Source organism: Cyprinus carpio, chromosome B5 (genome assembly GCF_018340385.1).
Source record: "Cyprinus carpio isolate SPL01 chromosome B5, ASM1834038v1, whole genome shotgun sequence".
Lineage (NCBI taxonomy): Eukaryota > Metazoa > Chordata > Actinopteri > Cypriniformes > Cyprinidae > Cyprinus > Cyprinus carpio.
The window spans coordinates 12,598,865-12,615,620 of record NC_056601.1 but is presented as its reverse complement, the minus strand read 5'-3'; the positions used below and the strand labels follow the sequence as shown (position 1 = coordinate 12,615,620).

The 16,756-nt window shown below is 37.8% G+C and overlaps 2 protein-coding genes across 3 annotated transcripts; one reads left to right on the top strand and one right to left on the bottom strand.

Annotated features, from left to right (window-relative positions):
• Window positions 1–6,697: 6,697 nt before the first annotated feature.
• Window positions 6,698–10,652, top strand: znhit1 (zinc finger, HIT-type containing 1). 2 transcript variants are annotated; one of them, XM_019104590.2, is made up of 5 exons: window positions 6,698–6,838; window positions 7,027–7,197; window positions 7,333–7,412; window positions 7,822–7,991; window positions 9,999–10,652. In XM_019104590.2, exons 1-5 carry the CDS (start codon window positions 6,817–6,819, stop codon window positions 10,018–10,020), a joined length of 465 nt encoding a protein of 154 aa, XP_018960135.1. In that variant the 5' UTR covers window positions 6,698–6,816; the 3' UTR covers window positions 10,021–10,652. The 2 variants fall into 2 exon arrangements, with proteins under 2 accessions (XP_018960135.1, XP_018960134.1); XM_019104589.2 differs by having other exon boundaries at window positions 7,027–7,209.
• On the bottom strand, window positions 9,682–15,946 carry LOC109090750 (diacylglycerol O-acyltransferase 2-like). The gene is made up of 8 exons (XM_019104588.2): window positions 15,462–15,946; window positions 13,187–13,282; window positions 12,947–13,054; window positions 12,634–12,704; window positions 12,306–12,510; window positions 12,041–12,215; window positions 11,502–11,686; window positions 9,682–11,301 (listed from the first exon to the last, which is right to left on the bottom strand). The coding sequence occupies exons 1-8, from the start codon at window positions 15,601–15,603 to the stop codon at window positions 11,147–11,149; spliced, it is 1,137 nt and encodes a 378-aa protein (XP_018960133.1). The 5' UTR covers window positions 15,604–15,946; the 3' UTR covers window positions 9,682–11,146.
• Between the last annotated feature and the right edge of the window lie 810 nt (window positions 15,947–16,756).

The following is a 16,756-nucleotide window of genomic DNA, read 5'->3' as shown; positions in this document are numbered from 1 at the left end:
CCCCCCGCAGCTTTTTCACAGCCTCCGGTTGTGATATCTTTCTCGATAGAACCGCCATCAAGTGAAGTAAATTTGCCGAGATTAGACGCGACTCGACACGCCTTCGAGAGGGGGCGAGACTTTAGGCCACGGGCGAGACTTTAGGCCGCGCCTTCGAGAGGGGGCGAGACTTTAGGCCACGGATCTCCACCTCTTGGTGGAGATCCGTGAAGAAGGGTAGCGGCTCACGGGGGGGGGATAGTTTATCCACCACGCGGGTAACCACATTCAACAGCTCACTGAGAAAGGGGAGGCGCGTTTCTCCTGTCCGCTCGGAGGGAGAGAACCGCATGTGCTGGCCAGAGCGTACTCTGAGTCCGAAGCTGCGGTGGACAAACATAGTTAGTAAAAGCAAATCTGCTGATTTAACACACTCGAGTGGGGGAGAGCGAGCGAAGTGGAAAAACTCCAGCGCATCACTGTCCTCATAGTCCAAGCCGCACACATCGCCCCAAACCACCGCCTTGTGCGGCGCCTCGGCGACTGCAGAAGCGTAACGGCGGAGGTTAGACGCGAGGCTACCTAGAGAAAATACACTCCCGAGAGCAGTACTGTAGCCGCATGCTATCACAGAGAGAACATGTAGAGAGGCTGCTAAACGAACCTCTCATGAGTGCCTCCCCGTGATAAACCCGTTATACGGCTCTTACCTTACGTTGACTCATCGCGTCCGCGAAGAGGAGTTGAACACTGCTCGAAGAAAAAAACGCTGAGAACGCAAGATGGTTTCCTTAGGGCACAGATGATTCGCTTTCCTGAAGGAAATGAAATCTGAGCGAAATAGCGCGCGGCAATAAGGTATACCATGGCGTACGCATGAATAAGGCGGTGCCAAGCGCTATTTGGCCAATAAAATTGGCGGGATGGTATAGGGCTTCAGACATTCGTCACACCGAAAGGTGTTCCCATACGGTGACGTCACCGCAGCATCGAAGTGACCTATGAAAGGGAACTGATGCTTCACTTTATAGAAATCAATGCATCGACCAGTGCTGACGCAAGCCATGAGGGAGTACGGGAGCGCGGGGCACAATGTAACTCGTGGTTATAACACACGTGGTTTGAATATTTCCACACATGCTAGCATAACAAAACTTACAGTATTTATAAGTAACCACATCAAAATCGTATAGAAAAAAAAATTGCGCCACAATTCAAAAATCTTTTGAAGATATCGCTGAACATTTATTTTACCATAGTAAAATTCAAATTCTGGCTTAAGTAAACTTTTCATCTCAGTTTTTATTATTCATTTAAAATGAGACAAATCTACTATTATTTTAATCTCCAATCTGTTATTTATCAGTTCAGATCGTTTTTTAATGCTTTGATAACTAGCAGACACTAACCAGTTTTAAATTACAGTTGCGCAGATGGGGCACGTTGTAATTTACACTATTTACTTTAATTAATTTTAATGAGAAACAACGAGAAGCAGGTGAATAAAGACTGACAGTCAATGTTTAATATTTAGAAATTATTATTTAAAGACATGTAAAGCATTTTTGCTCATTTATGTGGGCCGTCCCAAGCATGGTTGCAATGTGTTCATTGTCAAACTCCAAAATCAGATTATTTTTAATTCTTAAAAAACGCCATTATTTTATTTGGAAATATATATATGTATATATATATATATATATATATATATATATATATATATATATATATATATATATATATATATTATATATTTCCAAATAAAATAATGGCGTTTTTATATATATTTTAATATATATAATATATATATATTTAATATATATATTTTATTAACAAAATATTTTAGTTTGTCATGTATATATTTTTAATTCGATCAGATAACATTTTAAGCTGTCATATGGTCATGTTACAACGTGCCCCTCAGATCTTACAATGTACCCCACCCACGGGGCATGTTGTCACATTTCACTTCAATTTTTTGAGGGTAAATAAAGAAAAATGTATACACTGTAATTATGAAACAACGCGACACATTTATACTAGACAAGTGTAAAATTACTGTGGATAAAAAAAATTGTCTTCATGCTAGGGTTTCGCCGGTGAATCCAGTGGAGAGAATTCCCCTCACTACTAAATGCAAACTGACATTCAGATCTGCCGCCATTTGGTTAGCAACGCCCCAACTTCCAACAATCCAATCAATTCCCGAAGGAAGAAATCAAGTCCCGCCCTCTCATTTCAGATGCCGTTTCACTCGGATAGACTCATAGTAGAGAGACAAAAGACAATTGCTTATTCCGTTTCATGCTTACTTTAAACATTATTAAACATTATTTTATTAGACAAACCAAGTAGTGCCTGAAAATACTGACACTGTATGTTGTAGTACTGGAAAGGGCATATGTCTAAAAGTGAGAAATCTTCTAATCCTACAGTCACAACATGTCTACTATTAGGCCTACTTGCCTTCATTTGATTTTAGCGAAGAAACGAGTGTAATTTTCCCGCTTGTGCTAAAAAAAGAGCCTCCAAATGTTTCTATGAAACTGGATTCCGGCCATCTTCTTTGAATAGAAAACGCAGACGAAAAAAAACATTTTTTTTCTACTTGCATTTTTTTCTTCTTTAATTTTCTGTAGGCTAGTGATTCCCATAGCAGCTACAACATAACCCCTCTTTCTGGTCCCCGTTGCACTCATTAAAATGTTTTTCTTTGTCATTCATTTGAGCTTGATTTTCGTATAGCTATATGTGCAAATGTCTGATACTATACCAACAATGACGACGCAGTGTTTAATTATTGATTTTTCCCCTTTCTATCTTTTTCCCTGTAGGCTGTTCAGTGCTTCAGTGTGCCATGGGACTGCTTTATTTAAAATAGCCTATATTCGAACATTACAGATTGTGCGTATCTAGGCAACACCCCTTTGTTCATTCTAAGCTCTGATGCACTAAAATCTCATGAACACATACACAGATTAAAGGGTAATAAGATACGGTTAAAGTTAACGCAGACATTTTTGTAAATTATGGAAATTAATGGAGGACATACATAATACGCTACTCACTGTTTGTTTTTCTTCTGAGGCTTAAAGTGCTGCGAGAGGTTAGAGCGTAAAAAATCACTAGTCACTAAGAAACGGCTCAACTTTCACTTTCGTCTTGTAACGTTAAGCGCTAATAAACGTCTAAAAATACAGTGACATTACGCTATAGGCTACGTCTGTTTTATAACATCTTGCGCTTGGAAAATAGCCTAAACAGAAAACATTGATATTTGAATCATTTATTTAGCCTATCCTAGTAAGTTGATAGTCTGCAGTAATAGGCTAAATATAGTAATAAGTTATCGCGTGTATAGATTCTCACAAAATATAAATTCGGTTACTTTATTGTTGTAGGCTACCTCAAATTCTTTTTCATTCAACAAATATTTTTAATAGTGTAGGCTATCTAATAATATAGGCTATTTAATAGCAAAAAGTACGAAATATGTGAGCATTTTTGTAAATCATGGAAATGAATGGAGGACATAAAACGTTCTCACCGTTTGCTTCTCTTCTGAGGTTTAAAGTGCTGCTGCGAGAGGGTTGAGCGTTAAAAATCACAGACACAGCTCAACTTTCACTTTCGCCTTATGACGGTAAGCGCTAATAAACGTCTAAAAATACAGTGACAAGACATTACGCAATAGGCTACGTCTGTTTTATAACATCTTGCGCTTGGAAAATAGCCTAAACAGAAAACATTGATATTTGAATCATTTATTTAGCCTAGCCTAGTAAGCTGATAGTCTACAGTAATAAATAGGCTAGGCTATAGTAATAAGTTATCGTGTGTAATAGTGCATAGATTCTCATAAAAGATAAATTCGTTTACGTTATTTTTATTTATTAACATATCTTTATTGCGAGGATTAACCCCTTGAGATGAAACATCTCGTTTTCGAGGGGGTCCTCCAATACATCAAAGCAAAATGAACCAAAACAGCAGAGCAAATATCACGGTCAAAAACAGCACAACAAAATACAAAAACACACACATTCCAGCTCACAATGCTCAACCCCACCCCACCCAACACGAACCCCACAAGTGACATGACAAAAAAACAACCACATGACTAGCATTGCACAAGATCAAGGACTAAGAGGAACACAAACAAAAACATTGATGATGATAATAACAATAATAATAATAATAATAAATAAATAAAAATGAGGACATAAAAATGAGAAATAATAAACACATGACCAATACATTCCAAGTCCAAGGTCAAACAAACAAAAATAGAAACAAAGACAAATGTTCCGAAGATGTTCCCCAAGGGCCCTTCGAAACTCTGTAAGTGAAGTTAAAGAACGGATAGAAAATGGAAGTTTATTCCAATCATATGGAGCCTTAAAACAAAATGCATATTTCCCTACCTGTCTTTTAACTCTAGGAACAACAAAAAAAATCTGATCATTGTGTCGCAGGCTGTATAGTGAATTATAAAGCACTAAGTGTTGCTTGAGATAAACTGGATAATTCAAGTAATAACTTTTAAAAATAAATTGTAACCAGTGATACGGTCTCCTGGCAGAAGGGGCAAACCAGGACAAATGTCTGTACAACACACAACGATGTGTCCTAAAGGGACAGCGGAGAACAAAGCGGCAAAGACTGTTGTAGACCACATCAATGGAATGCAAACAAGAAGCAGTAGTATTCTGATAAATAATATCGGCATAGTCCAAATTATTATTGTACTTCAAATTCTTTTTCATTCATTAAAGTAGGCTACAACAAGTATTTTTAATAGTTTTATTTATCCATAGACCCAATTTCAATTGGTGTTTAACTCATCCCATTTGTAAAATCTCATAAACACATTCACAAAGTTCATTCGAATCTTTCAGAGGGATATTTAAACGTCATGAAAATACATGAAGGACACACATTTCTTGCTGCGTTATCTTCAAAAGGCTGAACTTGTTGCATTGAAGGCCGAATGGGGCCCCCTAGTGGACCTCGATAAGAATATGTCGAGAAATCCGAGAAGGGTCTGGCTGCAGACTTGCACTTGCATTCTCAGACACTTGCGCTTCCGCTAGTGACATCCGTCTTTTTTATTTTGTTCTATTTATTGATTACTTTTTGTTTGAATCTCTCATCATTTTACAACAGTAGCCAGGTGGTGAAGTCAAGAAAAAAGAAACAAAATTACGAAGTCACTTGCAATCGTCACTTGCACTCTCAGCTACCTGCGACGTCACTTGCAATTGACACAAATCGTATGTGTTGCCGGTGGAGACAAGACGCTGTGGTGATTAAACGATTAAAACTAATTTAGTACCGTAACGTACAGGGTCCTGCAAGAAAAAGACAAGACCCGCAAATCCGCGGCCACAGAACAGCAGAATATGAACGCAATGCACAAAGTCTCTCGTTAAGCGTTTCATTTCCTCCCGTAGAAAATCATTATAAATAAAACATAGCTTAATGGACATATAAGAAATAAAAGAGCTGTAGACAGTTATTCTATATGGAAAAACGCTTAACGCGAAACTTTGCATGTTGCATTTATTCTGGGCTCACCTGGTTGCCTGTACATATTGTTTATGTATATTTTAATAATGAAGAGGAGCATATTGAGTTTCTTCTTTATCTTCTTAGTCTATTATTATGCCACATTATGCCATGTTTTGCCATGTTTTATACATTATTCATTATATTAATAAACTATATCGAATTTGATATTTGAATAGCATCTTAATACATTAAGCCATATTAAGTGTTTATGTTTTCTACGGGAGGAAAACACGTAATGAGAGACTTTGCGCATTGCATTCATATTCTGCTGTTTTGTGGCCGCGGATTTGCGTGTCTTGTTTTTTTTTTCTTGCAGGACCCCTGTACGTGATGGTACTAAATTAGTTTTAATTGTTTAATCACCACAGCGTCTTGTCTCCATTGGCAACATGCACGATTTCTGTTGATTGCAAGTGACGTCGCAGGTAGCTGAGAGTGAAAGTGGCGATTGCAAGTGACTTCGTAATTTAATTTATTTTTTCTTGTCTTCAACACCTGGCTGCTGTTGTGAAATGTTAAAAGATTCAAACAAAAAATAATAAATAAATAGAACAAAATATAAAATAAAGACTGCAAGTAATGTCACTATCGGAAGTGCAAGTGTCTGAGATTGCAAGTCTGAGAATGCAAGTCTGAGAGTGCAAGTGCAAGTCTGCAGCCAGACCCTCTGCGACCTCAGAGTGCAGTTTCAGGACTGCATTTATAGGACTTTTTCTTTTTTTTTTCTTCTTCTTCTTTTTTGTGACAGCGTCACCTAGCCAATTCTTAAAAAAAAAAAATAAAAAAAAAAAAAGAGCATGTGCTTTTTAAATGTAGTAAATATGATGATCAGTGGAACAGTCTTTTTAGTAATACAAGGAATAGGCCAGCGAACGTCATGAACCTGCTGGGAAAGGGTTTGAGTGATAATGAGATATATAAGGTGGTTTTTAACATTTTTAGAGTTTACAGGATTAGACCACAGGATTTAGGACTATGTCTGAGGATGAGGATCATGATACTTTTGCCCATCTCGGAGGTTGAGGAGCCCAGTGCAGTGCGGAAGCTGGAGGAACTGAACACGCAGCGCCAGCTGAAGCTTGGTCACTGGTCCTCTGGGGTGGGTTTTTTTTTTTTTTTTTTTTTTTTTTTTTTTGAGGATAGCAATACAGATTCATCACCCATGAGCGTAAGAGATACAGTAGGTGGCGGTAATACTCCTAAGGCGTGAACGGCCATTGAACAAAGAGAAGAAGAAGTAGTAGTAGTAGTAGTAAACTTCCGGTCATGGCGGAGAAGAAAATAGCTGGTAAATGTGCTTTCCATTCAAACTTCTGTAGCCTATCCTTTAACATTGCATCGCAAAAATAAATTAATCGCAATAATTGTCAATCTGTTTCCAGTCCTAAATATGCGGCAAAACATGTAAACAGTCGTGCCATGTTTTCTGATCATGTAAGTCCAGCTGTAGTTCACATTCAGACGACTTGTCCTCAGTCCGTTCGCAGGATCCTAACCAGCGGCGCGTGCTGGACAGCGCGACGCGCCAGCGCCGTTTAACCCGCCAGCTCGAGGCTCTCGAGAAAGACAACTTCCAGGACGACCCTCACGCGAGCCTCCCGCAGCTCGTCAAGCGGCTGCCGCAATTCGACGAGAGCAACGAATCCGGTAACGAATCGAGTCGGTGTTATGCATCAGTCCCCATCTTTTTGCTCGCATTAAATCCTTCTTTGCGAACTGTCACCGACGCTGACTGTTGTGATGTCTGTGTTGTTCTCACCTGATGCATTTTTATTTTTCAAGGCAAGCGGAGGAAGAAGACAAGGGGTGATCATTTTAAACAGAGGTTCCGCAAAAACTTCCAGACTCTTCTGGAGGAGGAGGTAACGCATCTGTCACTCATTAGTACTGCGTGCTGAGAAACATCCAGAGGGAAACTCTCGCACACTTTTCTTGGGTGAATGTCATGAAACGTTAAAAACAGCATGACACATTTAGAAAAAACAATAACATAAAAAATAATCATTTAAGACCATTATGACAGTTAAGCACAATTCTCGTTACTGTTATTCTGAAAAGGCTGTGATTTAAAGTGTGAAGTACTCATAATTAATGTTAATACAGTAATTAGTACTACTGTTAAGAACCTTTAGTTAAAAAAAGTCCTCAGGTAAAATGTCTGTACACAATGTAAATTATTTGTTCTAAAAATAGGCTTAAACAACATATTTCTTCTCTTTTTTGGAATCCTGGATATGTTTTTGTACCTCTTACTCACTTTTTCTCTTTCAGGACTTGAGTGTCAGTGAGGGTCCAAACTATCTGACTGCATGTGCTGAGCCCTCCAAGTTTCCTCAGCGACATTTCTGTGCAGTGTGTGGCTTCCCTTCAAACTACACTTGTGTGTCATGTGGAGCTCGCTACTGCTGTGTGCGATGTTTAGGAACACACCACGAGACCAGGTAACGCACTCGTTCACACGTGTGGGTGGAAGGCAACACACTTCTTAAAAGAAATACCAAATAATAGCAAACACAAACAATTTTGTTACAACACACTGACGCCACAAAAAAGGCGACATTAATCAAACAATTCAGCTAAAAATGAAAATTCTGTCATTGTTTACCTCATGTTGTTTCCAAACCTGTATGACTTTGTTTTCTGTGGAAAAGAAGATATTTTGAACTGAAGAATGCTTTCCAAGAAGAAAGTTATGCAGGTTTAGAACTATAGGAGGGTGAGTAAATGACAGCAGAATTTTCATTATCCATTTAAAGGGATAGTTCACCCAAAAATAAAAATTGTCATTAATTATTCACCCTCATGTCGTTCCAAACCTGTGAGAGCTTCGTTCATGTACGGTGTGCATCGTGGTACTCTCATGAATGTATGTTGAAGACTGACATGGAAGAGAAGAAATTGGCGAATAAAGTTGTTATTTTTTGTTTTTCTTCAATTCACGCACAAAAAGTATTCTCGTAGCTTCATAAAATTACAGTTGAACCATTATGTCACATGGAGTATTTTAACAATGTCCTTACTACCTTTCTGGGCCTTGAACGTGTCATTTGAGTTGTCTATGTAGTGTCTGAAAGCTCTCGGATTTTATCAAAAATATCTTAAAGGGGTCATATGACGTTGCTAAAAAGAACATTATTTGGTGTGTATTTGGTGTAATGTCATATGTTTATGCAGTTTAAGGTTAAAAAAAAAATTATTTTACACATACTGTACATTATTGTTTCTCCTCTATGCCCCTCCTTTCTGAAACGCATAGATTTTTACAAAGCTCATCATTCTGAAAAGCAGGGTGTGCTCTGATTGGCCAGCTATCTAGTGCGTTGTGATTGGCCGAATACCTCAAGCGTGTGACAGAAATGTTATGCCCCTTACCATACTGTGATGACATGTCCCAGCATGACGAGACAAAACCTATAAAACCCATTACAAATGAGGCATTTGTTGCATCCAGTGGGGACATAATTACTGATTATAATGACTTATACTGTATTTTTATGCATTGCATTGGGCAGCGTAAACATAAAACCATGTCTGCATTTGTGACCGGAGAAACGACAAACAACTAGCGCTACTCTACACTGCTCAAAACTTGCATTTGATAAGTCAGTGGCAAATTCTTTAAATATAAAAACAAACTTACAGGCTGTTAGTCAGAAGTGCCAGACTATCCTTGCAAAGTTGGAATTGCCCCACTTTATAGAAATAGCCTTGTAGGCTACTCTCCCAGGAAAGAGTCATCCATAAAATGTGCTGCACACACTCAAATATTTGTGTTGCACTGTTCTGGAACAGTGTTGTAAATACAAATTAACCACTGATTTCTAGTTGTGTCCTCTTTTGGAAGGCCAAACAAAGTAGTTTTGCTATCACACAGTGACACAAACACAACTCCAGGACACAGCAACAATACTACAGCGAGAATCAAAGTTATGCCTTCTTTCTTTGCTTAAACATTTGGGTGGCGTTATGCAAATCTTCACATACAGTGACATAGACATGTGGGGGCGCGTTTAAACAGGCCGTTTTAGGAGGGCGTGGACGAATCTTAACTTTTATAAACAATATCTCTTTAGGGATCTTATCTACTCACGAACAGCTTGTAACACTCCAAAGAGAAAGGAAAACTTGAAATTGCATCATATGACCCCTTTAATGACAACTTTGATCCCACAGTATGACACGATCATCATGTTCATACAGTCTGACAAGTAACATTCATAAAGGACTATTAAAAATCACACAGTGTGCACCCAGCTTAAGATGAACGAAGGTCTTACGGGTTTGGGACGTGAGGATGAATAATTAATGACAGAATTTTCATTTTTGGGTGAACTATCCCTTTAAAATCAAGATGAAACCTCTTTAAAATAGATCAAATACTTAGGTGGCATATGGTAAACTAAAAGGGCTAGGGTAGATGAAATAAATTGTGTTTTTTGTCTTTTCAGGTGTCTAAAGTGGACAGTATGATTTGTTCCTCCCAACTGAACTTCTGTCAAAATCAAAACAAGCTTATGGGTCAAACTGCACACTTACAAGTTCACATTCCTCAGAGACATCACAGTCATTTGCCTGTGCAAACATGTTGAGGTATTAATCACTAGAAGTCTAAGACCTGACTGCTAAAATAATGTCATCTCTGCAGCTCTTTATATAACAAATAGGCTGCACTACATTTGAAATTTCACATAATAGGATGAAGCATATAAAGCATTTGCCAAAAAATGAGGAGCTGTTCAAGTATTGTAAAAAGAGTTCATTCTGTGGCAAGCTTTGGCTTGGTCTTAAAACATAGAGAATGCCAGTGGAAAAACTGCTATTTAAGTGTTTTGGAGTAAATGACCACAATTGGCAGAAAGGAAGGACTCAAATCTTATCGTTACAAAAGTTAAAAAATGTTCTTTAAAAAGCAAAATGCCTGTTCAGAGATTTCTTTATCAAAATTAAAGGAACCTGCAGCAGTTACAATGGTTTTTGTATATGAAGTTTTGTATTTAACACAGAGTATTGCTTTTGTATGTAAATATGTATAAATAATTGTTCCTCTTACTGTTAAAAAATTGAGTTGTCTGAAACAAATAAATGACTGGAAGTAGTAAAAATGTGCTTGTTTTATGATTTGTTTTGCAAAGAAGAGAGGTATATTCAATACTTTGCACTTTAAAATGCCACTAATGAATTTAAGGTAAAAGCATCAATATACCTGTATAAATCATCCATAATTCTTATATTAAAATAATTATTAGCTGAAAATTATATTTTCATACTTCTTTAAAATACTCTTTATACATATTTTCATTATGAGCACTAACATGTTTTAAATTTCCATCACTGTGATAAAGGTGATAAAACCTTTCTTCTTGGATAACTAAAGTTTTTTTTTGTAGCACATATACAGCTCCATAGGAAGAGAGCATCATTCTGATTTAGATCCCAAACTGCATTAATTCATTTGGTTCACTTAGTGCTTTGAGCATCATTTTGGGGAACCAAAAAGCTAAACCTTTCACATGAAAACAATACAGAAATACACATGTTTCTGTCCCACAAAATAAATCCAGCAGCTGTTTCAATAACTTTGTGCCTTCCAACATTTCTAAATGAAGCGCAGCACGTGCGTGTCGGCCAGTCCACAGCTGGTTTTGTGTCTGTGGAAAAGTTCAGATAGAGCCTTCATGTACAGAGTGTGGTAATGATCCACCTGTTCCTGCGATGGACTGTCAACCTGAGGCACAGTAATGGGACGGCCAACTGAAAGAGACAAAGGACCATTGCATTCATAGTTCATACCAAAAAGTGAAACTTCAATCTGAAGAACAGCTCAGCAGTTATATTCGTGTCAGTAGCATACAGATGAAAAGGGTCTCTACCAGCAACATCTTGATTCTTTACAAAAGCAATAATCATTGTTAAAGAAAATATGATGTGAAATGCAAGTGTTTTGAACTGACCCACAGTGGTGACAGGGCGTCTGTATGGCAGAAGCAGCCAGCGCCCCCCAGTGAAGAGACATGGAGCAAAACCCATAATTTGCTTAAATAGAACCTGCAGCCGTCGACCAACACTGCCCTCGGACAGAACCACCTGTGGGAACAGCTCGTTCTCACCAAAGGAGTACACAGGAACCAGGTCAGCCCTGAGTGAACAGCAACAAGACACAGGATATGTAGTCAAACATGTTAAAACCAGAATAGTTTTTCATAAGTTGGCAGTTGCTGCTTATTAAAATATGTGTACATGTTATTACATGGTAAAGTTGAAACTGGGACACAGACATGATATTATGTACTTTTTAGCATTTTGAGTTGAAGAATGTGAATATGTATATTCATTGTATTAATATTACTGTAGTAAATTAAGTCATCCGGTGGCCCCCTTGGAAGTTTGCTGAGATCCCATAGTGGGTCTCGATCCCTGGTCGAGGACCACTGGTTTAAACTAGAGGTTTATTTCAGACAATCTTCTTGTCTTGTTCTCGTCTCTTTCTTACCCATGTTCAAGGGCCAGTCGTACAAAACCCTTCCTGTGTTTCATGACTAAAGTGTTTACTCCTGGAGACGAGGTAAGTGATTCCTCTGCCCCACCAATGATGATGACCACAGCGTTACCCACACCAGTACGGCTCAGCAAGTAATCTAAACTCTCCTTACTCACAGGCAACAGACCTGAGAAAAAGGAATAGATGGAGAAACAATTCATCCTTTTCAATGTCGTCTTCTCTCTCATTGAGTCTCAATTTAACTTTCGTTTCTGACCTGCAGACAAAATATACTCTCTGACGAGAGGAAGGCGGAAAAGTCCAGCAAGAATTGCAAGTGTGGGGCGTATTCCAGGAAAGGTTTCTGCAAATCCATTACGGTCTGTGCTGAAACACGAGAAGGCTCCCACACACATGATGCCATGGGGGTGACAACCCATAATATAGTTCTTACTGGGACTCAATTCAGCCGTCTTCACTAGCTGAAGGAATGGAAAGTCAAAGAAGGATAGAGAGAAAGAAGGGGTGGGATACACAAAAAAATTCAAGAGCTAAAGTCAAAGAACAACTCATGTGTTACGTCAGTTACTGGGTGTGATGTTTACCTTCACAGGAAAATAGTCTCTGTAGTGTTTCCATACTTCCCAGCTTCTCACAAATTTTGTTCGTCTGCCACCTAGTGGACACAGAAAATATTAACATTTTGACACAATATTTTTAATTCTGTCAGACAGTGAAAGCTGTTTTAAGAATTAGGCTAAATGGAATTTTCTGATCGTAGTTTAACCTGTGAGTTTAGATGGATATTTCACTTGACATCATTTTGACTATCCACTATCTACTATCCATTTTACCATCTACACATGTGTTTGTGTGTACTGTTAAGAATAAAAATGTTTGTTCTAATAATGGGTTGACCTCTTTCGGGTGTGTGCCAATCATAGATCTGCCATGTGAAGTAGAGTGTGGGAAATAGCCACAGAGAGGTGAACATCAAATATATCATCAACAGCAGACAGGCCGTTCCTGCCAACACACATTCAGAATTAGTTACAATGTAACAGTGTCAATCTGACACACAATGGGAAGCATCATGGAAATTTCTATTCAGCACCCAAAAGTATTTTTTTTGCTCTGTGTGTGTGCAACAGGTCTCACCTAAAAACAGAAATGAAAACACCCATTGTAAAACACTTATATCCTCAATTAACACCTTCCACTGAGACTTGTCCTCCTTCCCCTTTAACTCTAAAACTGAAAAAGAGAGGATAAAACAGAGAAGACAAAACAGATTAAGGTTGGTCACACATCTCATTTTTATTGTAACTGCTGATCACACGTCATCCCAGATGAACTGTTATTTGAGCAGGCCATCTAATTCGCTAAAATAACAGAAGAATGTGTTAAAAAATATTTTGTCAACTGTCATATTTTAATATTTCAAGACAAATATTTGTAACCAGGCACAAGTATTCGAACCAATGCCCTGAACCTGTGCAGACATCAGTTGTCAGATTCACTCACTGTAAATCTGTCGTACAAGGTGAAATATCTTTGTTAGCCAATCTGGGCATCATAGTTCAGAAGGCACCAGGATCAGAAATTAACAAGGGGTCAGCACAAAAAGGCCACAGAAAGTCACTGAAATGCCCAATAGATCTCAAATGTGTGGGCAGAAAAATGGCCTGTAGTGAACATCTGTTTATTATCTGTTACCTAACATTCAATATGTTATATTCTGTTACAGTCCTTTTGTAGTAGCAGATGCTAGCAACCTAGCTGTCCGATAACTGTAATTACTGTGAGTGATTTTAAAGTGTAGCTAATTTAAGAGGTTTTCTTTAATGGACACTGAACTTCTATACTGGACGTAAGTACTGGAATTAAAACCATGATTACATGGACAGTAGAGCGCTGTATAATCTAAAATAGGAACCATCTAATTAAATCAAATAGATTCCAGCGGCTCCTTTATTACATTATATCTTGATAATTATTTCCAGCTATATGAAAACAGCCATATTGTTCAGATTTTCATCTGTAATGTTGTGTCTGTATAATTTGAGGGGGAAAAGTCCCCGAAAATCAATTACAGCCACTGAGGGTAGATGAACTATTCTGACAATGCTTTTCATACTTTTCTGGACCTTGACAGTATATTTTACTTGGCAGTCTATGGGACAGTCACAAGCCTCCCGGTTTTCATCCAAAATATCTTAAATTTTGTTCCGAAGACGAACAAAGCTTTTACGGGTTTGAACGACATGGGGGTAAGTGATTAATGACAAAATTTTCATTATTTCATTTTACAATTTTTATTATTCCGTATTCCTTTAATATATATATATATATTTTTTTTCTGACAGCAGTAGGTGTAAGTGCAACTTCAGCAGTGAGCCTAGACCTACTTCTGTGACCTGCTGCACCTGGGATGTGTTCATGAACTGGAAGCAGACCCCATCCTAAACATTTTAAAAGTTTTGTTTTATTTGGAAATACAATGTGTTTGTGTATCAGTGTTGTGCCTTGTTGTTCCTCAATCAGAAAATCACCTTAGATTTAAGATGCAGACTTTGGGTGTACATAAACTGTAGATATGGTAGAATACACAGTAGGGAAAAATCATTTAAAGAAGAATTTAAGGTTACTGTATATTATTATAAATGTATATTATATTAATTATTCTAATTATATAATTGCTTATACTTTCTGTGAAAATCAGTAAAAAGAGGTTTCCAGAAATTGTCTTATCAGTTTGATGTTTTATATGACATTTTAGGTTTTGCTAATGTTTGTAACATTAATTGGGTAATGTTTCCATGATATTTGCTGTATTTTGTCTATACAGTTTAATAAATATTGCTCATAAAATGGCCACATTTTAATTAAGCGTTCCATTTTACAGTCTGTCTTTATGGTGCTTATCAGCATCACAAACTAGATAATAGAACTTCAAATAGATAGCCAAAATCAACATTATATCGTTACTGATGTAAAGGTATCCCAGAATGCCTCTCATTAATCATTAAATTCCAACGTGACATTCGAAACCAACTTGTTTCAGGTAAAGATGACTATAAGCACGTATCATTTTAATATGTACAATCTGACATCTTGACCCCACGCAGAGCAGTGATATCGTGTAATGTGACCTAACAGCAATTCAAATCCACAGTTGCATTTATTTTTTTAAATTGCGAAATATGTGCACTAGCCCTACGTCTGCATGCATACAACGTTTAGTGTTACGACAGACCAATACAGTGATTTTATTTAAACATTTAGGCCTACTGTTTATCAGGATTTGCGGTGTTACAGATATAAACTTTAAAACTTTTCGGTTAAAGCTAAATTTGAAATCATTTTCAAATGTGTTATAGGCTATCATTCTCCAGTCAAATCATGTACCGTACTGAGATTCGTGAGAGCCTACCGTTATCGGTTCCCATTAAGTGGCCAATTTTAGTGATTCCTGTAGCAAACGATTCCTCTTCCTCGCCTTCCCTGACAGAAGCCTCTTTTGTTTCTTGTTTGCACTTTGATCGGTTCGGTTGGTCAAACAGATAACGATTCATTCTCTAATCATCATTGTAAATGTGTCATTGTAAATGTATGTGAGCACTTTCAGCACTGGCTATCTGGTGTTTATCTCCAACCACTTACGAATCCGTGTCCGCATGACTGAAAGCCGTTGAAGGCACCCTTTTCCTTAACATGAATCGTTCGTAAACAACAAACAAATCTTCGAGTCTTTGTTGGCACGCCTAGGCAACGAAAACGCCACAAACGCCTTCTCTTATGTCAGAGTAAGACACAGGATCCCGAGATATTGTTTAAATACCCCTGCTACGCGAAACGGCCAGCGGCGCAGTTCAAGGCTCCTCGCGTGCGTGCCGACATCTGTAGGAGGGTGGAGCGAATGTGCGCGCGCGCATACCACGCAGCGAGCACAACCGCTGCATTTAAAAAATGTTGCCTAGTGCTTGCCACTTGTTGCTTGATGATGTTCTCAGGAAATATGGCCTTGTCGCTCTTTTGTAACAAGTCTGACCTTTTTTTCTATTCAAAAGATGAACATTGGAGATTGATGTACAATATTTTGTTATAAATAAGTCTAACCAACACCCAATGTTCAATTTTGCATATCAGTGATTGGCATAGCCTATAATAGTCACCTTTATTTATATAGCGCTTTATACCAAACAGATTGTCACAGCTGCTTTACAGTGTTAAACAGGAAAAACGTGTGCCGACAATGCAAGAGGACATAGAAAACAGTCAGTTTTTCAGTTAAAGTCAGTTCATTGCTGATTCATTGATGACATCATCCAGCTCAGTTCAGTTCTCTTTAAATAGTGTCTGTGCAATCAAGTCAACAATATTGCCAGAAATTGTCTCCAACTAAGCAAGCCAAAGGTGACAGTGGCAAGGAACCAAAACTCCATCTGTGATATTATGTAGGCAACATAAGAAACAAAAGAGATTTTTGTCCAGTGTAAAATCATGTAAGAGTTTTATTCAGGGGTGAAAAACGATAGGTAAATTATAAATTATACTCAAGTTAAATATTATTATATATATATAATTTAATTGTGAAAGACAGCGTTTTTCATGGTCTTAGAAGTGGATTAAGCGACAAATAATCTTAATTAAAAATTGTAAAACAAACCTTTTTCCTAATCACAGTTGTATCAGTGTACCTGCTGTGATAGAAACATGTATCAGCCC